The 11863-nt window shown below is 39.2% G+C and overlaps 9 protein-coding genes across 9 annotated transcripts; 5 read left to right on the top strand and 4 right to left on the bottom strand.

Annotated features, from left to right (window-relative positions):
• Positions 1-305: 305 nt before the first annotated feature.
• AW171_hschr63710 (HFL117Cp) lies at positions 306-770 on the top strand (the record flags this gene model as incomplete). Its single annotated transcript, XM_018133139.1, has 1 exon — positions 306-770. The coding sequence occupies one exon, from the start codon at positions 306-308 to the stop codon at positions 768-770; it is 465 nt and encodes a 154-aa protein (XP_017988735.1).
• Positions 771-1191: 421 nt separating this feature from the next.
• LDO16 (Ldo16p) lies at positions 1192-1893 on the top strand (the record flags this gene model as incomplete). Its single annotated transcript, XM_018133140.1, has 1 exon — positions 1192-1893. One exon carries the CDS (start codon positions 1192-1194, stop codon positions 1891-1893), a length of 702 nt encoding a protein of 233 aa, XP_017988734.1.
• Positions 1894-2080: 187 nt separating this feature from the next.
• On the top strand, positions 2081-2944 carry SWP1 (dolichyl-diphosphooligosaccharide-protein glycotransferase; the record flags this gene model as incomplete). The annotated part of the gene is made up of 1 exon (XM_018133141.1): positions 2081-2944. One exon carries the CDS (start codon positions 2081-2083, stop codon positions 2942-2944), a length of 864 nt encoding a protein of 287 aa, XP_017988733.1.
• A 107-nt stretch (positions 2945-3051) lies between these two features.
• IMP1 (endopeptidase catalytic subunit IMP1) lies at positions 3052-3636 on the bottom strand (the record flags this gene model as incomplete). Its single annotated transcript, XM_018133142.1, has 1 exon — positions 3052-3636. The coding sequence occupies one exon, from the start codon at positions 3634-3636 to the stop codon at positions 3052-3054; it is 585 nt and encodes a 194-aa protein (XP_017988732.1).
• Positions 3637-3882: 246 nt separating this feature from the next.
• Positions 3883-4986, bottom strand: SRL4 (Srl4p; the record flags this gene model as incomplete). Its single annotated transcript, XM_018133143.1, has 1 exon — positions 3883-4986. One exon carries the CDS (start codon positions 4984-4986, stop codon positions 3883-3885), a length of 1104 nt encoding a protein of 367 aa, XP_017988731.1.
• A 308-nt stretch (positions 4987-5294) lies between these two features.
• On the top strand, positions 5295-6188 carry LUC7 (Luc7p; the record flags this gene model as incomplete). The annotated part of the gene is made up of 1 exon (XM_018133144.1): positions 5295-6188. The coding sequence occupies one exon, from the start codon at positions 5295-5297 to the stop codon at positions 6186-6188; it is 894 nt and encodes a 297-aa protein (XP_017988730.1).
• A 202-nt stretch (positions 6189-6390) lies between these two features.
• ASM4 (FG-nucleoporin ASM4) lies at positions 6391-7683 on the top strand (the record flags this gene model as incomplete). The annotated part of the gene is made up of 1 exon (XM_018133145.1): positions 6391-7683. One exon carries the CDS (start codon positions 6391-6393, stop codon positions 7681-7683), a length of 1293 nt encoding a protein of 430 aa, XP_017988729.1.
• A 130-nt stretch (positions 7684-7813) lies between these two features.
• On the bottom strand, positions 7814-9472 carry NUR1 (Nur1p; the record flags this gene model as incomplete). The annotated part of the gene is made up of 1 exon (XM_018133146.1): positions 7814-9472. The coding sequence occupies one exon, from the start codon at positions 9470-9472 to the stop codon at positions 7814-7816; it is 1659 nt and encodes a 552-aa protein (XP_017988728.1).
• Positions 9473-9635: 163 nt separating this feature from the next.
• Positions 9636-11699, bottom strand: RIM13 (Rim13p; the record flags this gene model as incomplete). The annotated part of the gene is made up of 1 exon (XM_018133147.1): positions 9636-11699. The coding sequence occupies one exon, from the start codon at positions 11697-11699 to the stop codon at positions 9636-9638; it is 2064 nt and encodes a 687-aa protein (XP_017988727.1).
• Positions 11700-11863: the final 164 nt, after the last annotated feature.

The following is an 11863-nucleotide window of genomic DNA, read 5'->3' as shown; positions in this document are numbered from 1 at the left end:
ACAAAAATAAGTCACTAAAAAGTCAATTAACTCAATTAACGGCATTCAGTTTTAAGGTTCTTTTACTTGCTGTCACTATTGATTTCATTTCTTTTTTAAACGGATGTAAACATGTTAAATATGTCGACAGTGTTCTGCCATACTGAAAAACAAGCAGTTTGTTTTATACCCTTTCTAAAAGTTCACAAATCCTGCGGCACACCAACAGAAGATCAGATTAAATCAATAAACACCAGTAGTTTCGCTAGAACGTTACAAGCAAATCATCGCTGGTTTGAACAAAGTGCATTACAGGATCAATTCATATGATGCCAAAGGAAGATACAAGGAAGCCGGTAATTTCAATGCTCCTTGAATCTACAACAAGTGAAGAAGACTATATACAAGGCAGTTGTGAAACGGAATGTGCTTGCAATTGTGCTCAAGAAGAGCTTACTGACGAAGAAGGAGTTCATATAAGGCTAGTAGAACTTCCCTCAGAACCAATATTTGATTCGCTAGGATCAGAGGATACCATTAATTGGCCCGTTTGTGACACAGCTAATTTAACGACTGACGTACAAGACACAGACCAGCTGTTTTTCGATCATCCACATATGGAGACGAGTTCAATTGATAAAATATATGCCAAGCTCTACTCTAGAACATCAGAAATAATGTATTCTGTCATATATTTTGGCAAAAATATTTATGCTAAATGTCACCAAGCCTACTGCTACGGCCTTGTAAATTTAAGTGCCAAATACCCAACTCTGGGCAGCTGGCTATAGTATGTTACCAGAGACTACTCATCTATCAAGCTCTATTAAATCAGTCTACTAACTTAATTATTCGTCTATAATGGTTTTGGTGACGACTATGTGGTCTGTTTGTTGACAATTTCGTACCTTATTTTTTAACCGCCGAAGGCCTTACGCAAAATTGCCAACCCCTTAGACACAGTCATTACACTATATTCCATAGCGAAGACGAACAAAGAACAGTAATTTAATAAGCGCTAAAAGAGATCACTACTCTGAATACGGTGAAGTACACGAGTACCTGAAAATCAAGGCGATTGAAGGTCAAGGGCTGTTACTGAAATACATCTCCCGTTTCATTAGTAAAGTCCAGAAATATCCGGTACTTGGCTACTTCCTCATAATTTACTTACTCACAATAACTATCCCGTTAGTTTTGTTAACAGTTATAATGTCAGTCTGGTCATTTGTCGTGTTTTGGTTTTACTTGAGCTCGTTTTTTATAGTTGGGACTATAACAGCGGCTTTCGTACTACCATTTATGACAGCATCGTTATTCTTTGCTACAGGCGTCGTTATATGCGGCTTTTTTAGTAATTTAAGTTTTAAATCCGCTCAGTTAATGTATGACCAATTTGTGGGCATATTACAAGCAACTTTAAAGAATATGGCAGATCAAGTTCCCATTATAGACAGCGGCTCAAATCAAAACGTGACATCAGGAGATTTAAACACGTGCAGTCTGTGCGCTCGAATGGCCGAAGCCGATATTTCTGGGAGTGACCGCTCAGATAACTATATGATGGGACATAATGACTATTCTGAATCGCCCATGGTATACGAGCTGTCGGGATCACCCCAGATCCAAGAGCTCCCTGACAGTTCCCAGATACAGGAATTAACCGAGACAGTCGAAAGCGAAGGAGTAGATAGTAACTTACAGTACGAGGACAGTTTTCAGTCACCGCAAATTCAAGAAGTACCTGCATCTCCGAAAATCCAGGAACTACGTGAATCGCCGCAAGTCGAAATGCTCAGTAGATCATCCCAGGAGGATATCGCTGAATCGCCTGAGTATTCAGGCTATTTTGAGGAGCAAGATGAACAAAAGCCTGTGTTCAAAGAATATTATTCTTTAGATGACGAGTATTGAGTTTGAAATCTAGGGTAAACCGGGTAACGTTATTTGTTTTGTCTTACCCTTCATATCTGAATTCAAAAAGATTTAATAAAACCAGCAAACGTAGTCTGTGTTATAATAATGTAATCAGGTAGTACTAGACAAAAGGAAAGAATTATAAGTAGCTAGTGAACCAAATTTTGGATTATAGAATAGAGTGATGTACTTTGGCTCTATCATTCTCAGTATAGTGTATTTCGCTTATGCTGCGTTGGCTTTCGTGGGTAGTGAGTCAAGGGTATCCTTCAAGAATCCCGATCTACAGAATATTACGCTTCCCAAGATCGATAGTAGGTACGTGAAGTTATCTAGTCCTATTGTTGTTGATGAGCTTCATGAAGTTGTAACTGTTGAATTCACTATTTACAATTCCAAACTTCCTGACCAGGCGACGGTATTGGTAGGATGCCTTGAAAAATCGGTCGAGACGCATATTAGTCCAGAAATTAAAAAGGCTAGTGGAAGCACTATATATACATTCAAGCTGGAGATTGATAGGCTGCCTGGGTCATTGTTGCATTTTTCTGCTATTGAGAATATCCCATTAACAGTTTCGTTGATATTGGCGGGCGAAGACAAGCGCTCGAAGAACCTATTTATCGAGTTGTTTGATTTGAAGTTGAATTTCACCCTAGATGATCGTCCAAGGTTACCAAAGAGATTTGTTAGCTTAGAGGATATACAGCATACATTCAACAAAGCTCCTAATACGGCACCTAGGTCGTATGCATTGTTGTTCTGCGTTGTGGTTTCTTTATGCTTCGTCTATATTTTACTCACGTGGCTACACGTATTTGGCGGTTCAATTGAAATGTCTAGTGGTTTAGATTTATTCTATAAACTGGCATTTGTTGGCTGTATTGGAGCAGCAGAGCATATTTTCACCAAGTATTACCTAGGCTCGGACATTTTCACGACGTTGACACGCATTTTGATTCTTGGGGTTGTTATGCCGTTTTTCGGATCTAGAGTACTGCGTTACCTTTCGAGCAAAGAGTCTGTTGAAAACAGTAACAAGAATTAAGCACCCAGCTTTTGGAGAGGTATCTAAACTGCATCTTATATAGCGGCTTCTGTACTGTAAGTGCAAATAGCATAACACTATGTAGAATTGATACATCTATAGATCACCTATTTATCCTCTCTAATGTAAGTATTCTCAATTCGCCTGAATCCCCAGAAGTTACCCTTTTCACCTCCCCAGAATGGATTATTGAAGTCATTCGCAGCTACTATTTTACCTCTAATAAGTCCCATTGGAAGAGAATTGTAACTTCTAGAATCTAAAGAATGCGAAAGATTATCTCCTGTAACCCATACATGCCCATCAGGAACCCGAAGATATGAATTGAAACACTCTTCCATTTGGCTTAGTGCTTCGCTGTCCAATTCTTCAGCCCTGTAGTTTTGTGGTGATCCCATACTAGGATCTACCAAAATAATATCGCCAGGCATTCCTGTAATCCTTTTGCAAACTCTTTGGGAAGGATCAGTTGGCTTCACAGCTACTATACAATCACCCATTTTCACCCCTTTACCGTTCTGATACTTCTTTAGTGCGTGTACATAATCATTTGATGCTGCAATGGTTGGAATCATTGACTCTCCTCTTGTTTCTGTAAACTCATAAAGGTGCAAATGTATTATGTGTATCAAACATACAGTTCTTGTTGTATATGATAGAGTTCTAAACCATGAGACCAGTGTGTGATTCATGTGACCTACTTAGTTAACTCGTCCACCAACGATTTACGAGATGAGAGAGTTTTACAAAACGTTGAATATTTTGGGTTTATTAATCTATCTACATCTTTCATCCAAGTAGTGAAGGACAAAAACCTACGTAAAAGAGAGAGCTAGAATTAACCATGCTTTTCACTCTTCACAACACCATGTTATTAGGTATTGAGGTTTGGTCGCGGGTGTGAGCCATACGCTTCATCAGCCGACTGAGTGAATCGCTTAGTTCACGTGACGTGAACTAGGCGAAGCTATGCTCGTTACATTCCTTGGAGGCTTTAGATAGTTCGTAACATGGGGATAGCCATGTGAGACAGCCACCAATAGCTTCTCCCACCAGTAAGGTTCATATGCCCGCCAGTACCGTGTACGGTGGCTCATCGCCGTGAACTTCGCCACAGAGAACCTGCCCGGAACAAAGTTCAAGGTCATCTCCCCACTTCTACCTAATTTCAATGCTCGTATAAAAACCCCCGCATACTCGGCCCAAGGGACGTTGCTAACTGTATGCGTGCTGTAAAACGGTAGAAATGCTAATAGTGTTTTTATTCTGCAGTCATTATTATAGAATCCCAATTCTGACGTCAAACTTTCATGGAATTGGTTGAGACCGGCTTTGCTAGCTGCAAAGTAGCCTGCAAAAGCTGGTGCATGCAAAGATATAGTATTAGTTGTATTGATAATGTAGAACCCTGGCGGCTGATCACGGTCGCCATGTTGACGCATTGTCTGGGGAACGATTTCATTTAAGAAGAACTTGACGGATATCATAACGTTTATCAAGTTAGAATTCAACAAATCCTGGAATTGCCCCTGGTTACCAAGGATAAATGAGTTTCTTTTGAGGTCTAGCGGTGCGTGTGACAAAGGAGGATCTGTACCCCCTTGCATAAACTCAAATAACCCTTCGTTCACATTGTTGATGAACACAGAAATGCCATAATCCCCTTCTAAAACTTTGTTTAGCCCATCTAATACATGGTTTTTATCGCAAGTGCTCTCACACTTAATAAAATGGTACTCTCCTTCTTTAGCCGCCTTCGGCCTAACTGTTTCACTCTCTACATGCCCAACAGAGGCATTTTCCTCGTTTTCCTCGTAAACTAGCTCTCTATGATCCACAGTATCTAGATTAACTACATTTATACCCTCTTCAAATAGCAATATCTTTATCACTTCCACTCCAAAGATATTTGAAGTGCCGCCCAATATCAAAACCTTATCTACAGAATTGTCCAAGTACTTGCCAGGGCCGATGAGATTATCTAACTTCGCAGTGTATTTGTATAACTTCCGCACTATCCTTCCAATCAAAGCCGATGTCATCTTTGTGTTAGTCCATTTGGTGATCAATGTAGTCTACTATATCGTGACATTGAGATGATATATTTTATGACGGTGACGCCAGTAAACACAAATGTGATCATCATAGTATTGCGATATTGAAAGGCAAATAAACCGCTAACGAGGATTTTAACATCAATCAGGTAGTTTTTAGACCAAGCGGATTAAATCGTGTATTTTCTATGTCTTTAAAAGTGCCATTTGGTTGGTTTCTTTTCCGTAGTTAAAATATCAAAACAGTAGTTGTTATACATTGTTAAGATGTTTAGCAAAAGAGACGAAGTGACCAGATGCTGACTGCTACTGAGGAGCAACGGAAGCTAATTGAGCAACTATTAGGCAAGGAGTCTCATAAGCATTTTAAGCGGGATTTAGGTCTTCATGATCCAAAACTTTGTAAGAGCTATATAGTAGGTGAATGTCCTTTTGAGTTGTTTCAGGGAACAAAACAAAACTTTGGAAAGTGCCCCCAAGTTCATGTTGCGAAGTACAAGCTGCAATACCAGCAGGGTCTAAAGAAAGGCATTTACTATGCTGATATCGAACGAGAGTACTATGCTGTTTTGAATAAATTTATTCGAGATTGCAACGGGCAGATCGAGGTTGCTCTGAAAAAGCTTGAGCACACTCCAGAAGAGAGGGCGAAGATTATGAATGCGACGAGTGAATTGGATATTGTGGACTCTAAAATTGGACTAATGATAAAAGAGATTGAGGTGCTGATACGATCGGGCGAGGTTGTTAAGGCTATGGTACAATCATTAAAACTTCAGACTTTACAAAAAGAAAGACAGGAACTTGCGAAGAAAGTAAGGGATATTACTGAGAATGTTGGACAGAGTGCGCAACAGAAGTTACAGGTCTGTAAAGTCTGTGGTGCGTATTTGTCGCGACTAGACACTGACAGGAGATTGGCAGACCATTTTCTGGGTAAAATCCATCTTGGGTACGTCAAAATGCGACAGGCAATTGAGGATCTCAAGAGACGTTTCCAGGAGCGAGGTGAAGATGTCACCCAGCTAGACTATAGCTTCGCCGTTCCAACACCATTGTTAGAAAACGCTCAGATTCCTGGAAGTGGATCACATCACGCTAGACGCCCTACGGGCAATGCATACAATAGATTAGGTGGAGGTGGATACAGATACAATGATAGGTATAGGTCATCAGGCTATAGGTATTAAATATCGTTAAGAACTTATGTTCCTAAGCTACAAGCTGACTACATAGTTAAGTTACCCGCACATCTCACCAAAATTTTTTTGGTGATAACAATTTATAGAGAGTATATTGTTACTCTAGTAAACTTAGCATAAATAAGATCCAAGACGAATAGTTAGTACCCATTTCCCTAGTTATTGCCGTTCGTTTTCCAAAACTAGGACTATGAATTCCATTTTTGGCGCACAAACCTCCAATCCTCCTGGAAACAGGTTCACTAACCTTTCTGTAAATTTTCCTCAACAGCAACAGACTGCATCACAACAACAAAACACCGTTCTTCAGCCTCAAAATGGCCAACAAGGTCTTCTAGGTGCTCAAGGACAATACAATCAAAACGAGAGTAACCCACCAAGTTGGTTTCATAATCCCAGAAAAAGGACTATCCCTCAAACCATTATAAAAAGGTCATCGAAACCTACCACATCTGAGGGAGCTACTTCAACTTCAAGTTCAGGAAATAGTTCATCAGCTCCAAATTCCGGTTTTGGATTGATTTCTTTTGGGTCCAAGAAATCCACTATATTCAATTCAAGGTCCACGACACAAGGGACTGATGTTTTGACTTCCGGCAATTTAATTGATTCTAATGAAGCCCCACCCATGAAATCCCTCTATGACTTGCAAAGGGAGGATGAATTTGGGTCTGTCATGCCTGCAAGTAATGAATCAAATAAAAAGTCGCTAGCGCTTGGAAAGACAAAGGAAACTACATCCATGCGTAATGTTTTTGACAGAGACGTTCAACAGCAAGAAAATCAAGAGGAACAAGCAAATTCAGCTGCTGCAACAAATCACAATGAGAGTGCTGTGCTGGTGTTTGGGTATCCAGAATCCATCTCGAACCAAATAATTCTTCATTTTTCCAAGTTTGGTAACATTCTGGAAGAGTTTGAAGTTTTAAGAGGTGTCTCAGGTATGAATAACGCAATACTGAGAGCGGCTCACAGCCAAAACCTTGAGAATCATAAGAAATACCCAATTTTCACTGGAGACGGCTGGATTAAATTGACATACGACTCTCCTTCTTCTGCGCTACGTGCATTGCAAGAAAACGGAACTGTTTACGGTGGTAGTTTAATTGGGTGTGTTCCTTATAATAAACAGGCTGTTGAACAACTGGCGTCATGCAGGATTGAGAAGTCCGACGACATTGGTGGGGTAAACTTTAGCGTTAACCAGACACCAAACAACAATTTACCAAGCTCAAGCTCTAATAATGAGAGCCAACAAATACCGCCTCCTCATGATGAAGATCATGCCAGATTTACTTTCTCTACAAGGAAGTTGGATTTAAAGGATGGGGCTTCTTTATTCGTGCATAGTGGCAACTCCCATAACCATAACTTTTTAAAGAACCTTGAAGATAGGATGAGACAACACGAAGCCCAAGTTCAAGCAAATACTGGTATTGTAAACAAAATCAACAGCTGGCTGTTTGGCTGGAATGACTTATAAGATGGTTTACGTTACTTCTATTGTTAGTTTAATTTTAGACAAAACGATCGTATATATGTATCATAGATAGAATAATTACTGATATGCATTTTTTACCAAGGTTTATATTACAAAGCCTTTAGATGTGTTATCAATGCTGTCTATTTTCAACAGACCCTCTTCTACTCAACCTAAATGGACTCACGCTATTATTTCTCGAAGGCTTGTGACTACAGGTTGAGGCAGCCGGACTACGGCCATTATTAATCATGTCTTGCATCATGAAGTGTTCAAATTCTATGGGATTAGGTAGAAAATGGGAATGCCCTTCATCTGGAAGGACCATTGACGGGTGCAGCACATCCCTTTTAAGCGGACTGGTTGAATGATGTCTTCTGTAATCTCTTAATGTGTCGTTCCTGGAAACATCATTGTATATATTATCACCTCTAGAAACGTTACCCATCATAGAATAATCTGCTTGATTTTGGTTAATACCATGTTGCATTAAGGGTGTTGAAGGGGCAGATGAAGAAGACATAAAGCCTCGGTTAAGGTATCTAGGCACAGCGGTCTCATGCCTTATGTAATTCACATACTTATTTGGGACTGCTCCAGCGTATTTGTGAGATAGGTGTGCATTACCCTTAAATCTTTCATCGTGATTATGAATTCTATTAATTGCATTTCCATTTATCACATCCTCAAAGCGGCGAGTTTTAGTACTGTACTTTTCTTTCACTATTTCACCATTTAAAGAGTAGGTGCTAAACACCTTACACCTTGTCGTAGTGAAAGAGGGGTAAAATCTAACAAATCCATCACCATAGGGTGTTGCATCAACAATTGCATCCTGGGTCTTTACTGAGGTACTAGGTTTCAAAATCTTGGCATCAAGTTCTGCTTCGATTCCTCTAAACACCGCTTTTTCATCTAATATCCTATCTTCATAGCGATTAATAATGACAAACCAGAATATATACTCACTTATAATAGCTGGTATTGCCGAAATGAAAGAAACGTCTAAAAATATAAGATAAGCGACCGATATTGGAGAAAAAGATACAAATAAGGACGTTAAAAAGGAATTGGGAGACCATTTCCGAAGTTCGTAGTAATATTCGTCATCCTGCTCATCAGGTAGAGCTTTTTCCCTCCGGAAAACATATTTCAACATGGACCAAAGCGATCCTCTAGACACATCCTCAACATACCTGTATGCTAAATCATGTATAGATTTCTTAGTTACATTATTCGACTTAGGGCGTTCTTTCAAATAAAATAACGAATACGATTGGAAGTACCTAAACAGAAACCTGTAAGTCAACATAACATTTAGAAAAACCAGTACCATTACCATCACCTTAAAAATCTTATCTAGCACCCCTAATGACGTCGTATGCCAGTTACTTGAGTCCCAGCGGGCTGTTTGATATTTAGCAAAGTATTCATATTCTTGAATTTTTTTAGATCTTGATAAATCAAATCCATCGTTATTTTTATTTATCCTTTGGTAATTTGGTTTTACTAGATTGTCTTGTAGAAATCTTATAGTAAATAACAGGAATGTCAAAAAACTACCCAAAGGACGCGCAACTGTTTTTGCCTTACTATCCCAATCTATTAATTCAATATCTTCATTAATTGATAAGTAGTAATCATATGGTGATGATATCGTGTGACGTACTACCCATTCTAACAATGTTTCATTACCATCTTCATCATCAGAGTAAAACTCTTCGGCTACGTATTCAGCTTCGGCGTTCGGGTCAATTGGATGCTGCTCTTGTTTTGAGATCCTAAATGACATTTAGTTTAATTTAGTTCAGCTACCTAGCCTTGTAGCTTCGCTAAACACTCGTAAATAAATTTATTCGCATAGTAAACTGCTTTTGTTGTTATGTTAACAGAACTGTTAACTTTGTTCAACCATCACTAAAAACGATATTTGGATGTTTATTAAAATTACCTAATTACATTGAAACCTTGTAATCAGAGCCTATTTCGATTGATATTGTGGATCCATTTAACTTGGTTCTCATGTATAGCCGCAGTATCACCTCCTTTTCGTATGTGAATACCATTGGTAATATATAAAAGCTGTTGTCCAAGCGGACAAATTCGCAAATCTCTGAAAGTGGAGGGCGTGATTCCTGCTCAATTAGAGAATACGTAAAGTCGAAAGGTTGACCGACCGATGAAATAGTAATGTGCAGGTTAGTCGGTCTAGAAATCGTAATGGGAAGACTGAGATGACTCCCTACTATTTGAAAGTTTTTGCCCACCTGAAATCTTAATCCCCCAAATGCTAGATATTTTCTCTTAAGCTGAATTTCAGCATTGTCGATGGCGGCGAGGATGGCCAATTGATACGCCACTCGAATTGTAAAATTACTGAACTTGCATATTACAATGTATTTAGTATTAGTCGAGAGCATGACATCACAATACAGGTTGAGGGGAGACACGGTTCTAGATTCCAGCATCAAAGGCTTGCTGTAACGATAGTCATCATAGTGGTAGAGGAGGAGAATAGCCGGAAAGTTCGAATTCCAAGTTAATTTTAGCTTGACGTAAATGTCATCGATAGTGTTAGATTTGACCTCGAACATATAAGCCGGATTTTGGAAAAAAACCGAGCAATAGTTTATTTCGCTTCGAGATCCGCAGAACCAAGTATCCTCAACGAGAGCTAGGGTTTTAACTTGTTGGATATTACATTTCTTCACATGAACATCTGCTGAGTTACAGTACAGATGTAAAGTACAATTTGTTGTCTTTTCAGTGTGGTAAAATATCTTCGTCTTATTCTTTGGAGGAACTTTGACTATCAACCATAGGAAGCCGAGATTGTTTCCTATTTCATGCTCAGCATGAATACCAGTGGGTGATATTATCCCTGACACGGATGTCACGTCTCGATCAATCGATAGGTGTCTTTCGAACCAAACGTAAACAGTTTGTTCAGTCTCTGAAGCGTTTTTTATATCGAAAATGACTTTATTCATCAATGAACGAAACTTGTTATGAACGTTAGTATCATATCGGAAGTGCAGCTTCTCGTAGAATGTACAGCGCTTTCTAGCGTCCCAATTAACGTATAAATATCGAAACATCGACTGAACATACTCCCAGTCCACTCTGATAAGATCCTCAGGAAGCAATGGGTCCCTTATATGAAAAATTCCGTCATTGATATTCAATATAATGTAGTCGTGCTTACTGCGCAAGGCAGGGTTGCTGTCAATCGGGTTAATATGTGTTCCCAGTGCCAGCATAGCACCTTCACAGTAGTACTCTTGTACCTCTTTGAATGATGTATCGTCCATATTCACCACAATCGGAAGCCATCCACATAATCTATATGTGTCGATTGCTGTATTCGAGCCTTTAGAGTTGTATGTACACTCCTGTACCACCTCAAAGTATGCCTGTTCTATGAGTTTGTCTCGAAAATCTGGCGAAATAATGCCAAGTTGCTCACCATCAGTATTTTGCCTCACTACTGGGTTTTTAATGCTTACCAATCTCTTCGCTCCATTAAAATATAGGTTAACTTGAGCTAAATCATATTCGTAGCTCACAATTGGTTCCATAGAGTTCTTAGTTTTAACGTTTATTAAAGATGTCACCATCGAACAGTTGTCAATCATCGGATGCTGGCTAACTTCAGCCACATCATTGGGAGCTGGTTTCCCTATGAGATCGTATTTCGCTTTTTGAGTATTACTATAGACATACTCTACGGGATCGTTCCAACATAGCTGACCAGCGTAATTTATGTCGATCGGGGGATATTCTCTGCCATTCAATTTCAGGGTCAGCCATTCAAATCTATCATTATAAGTACATGTTTTTCGACTACTATCAAAGATCAGCAACGCTTTTATCAAATCTATACTCCCATTCCGTTGAACATCCCGTACAAGTTCTTCATATCGAGCATTATCTAAGGTATTCTTAACGTAAAACGACCAATAAATATTTCTGAGTTCAGTCCATATATCAATCTCACTGTCATTCAGTGGTCGTTCCATGCAGTCTCGAAAAGCCGTAGTCTTCAAGTGAGTATAACGAGGATTTATCGTTTAAAGAAGTTCATTAGAAATACTCAATATTGAAAAAAATGGCTAAGACATTTATCTCTCCAAATAGAAACTAAAGACTACACCCCTAAAAACTCAGCACGGAGCTAGTGTAT

The sequence above is a fragment of the Eremothecium sinecaudum genome, chromosome VI, assembly GCF_001548555.1.
Source record: "Eremothecium sinecaudum strain ATCC 58844 chromosome VI, complete sequence".
NCBI classification, from domain to species: Eukaryota; Fungi; Ascomycota; class Saccharomycetes; order Saccharomycetales; family Saccharomycetaceae; genus Eremothecium; species Eremothecium sinecaudum.
Note: the sequence above shows the minus strand (reverse complement) of the source record. Positions and strands in the feature narration are given on the sequence as shown.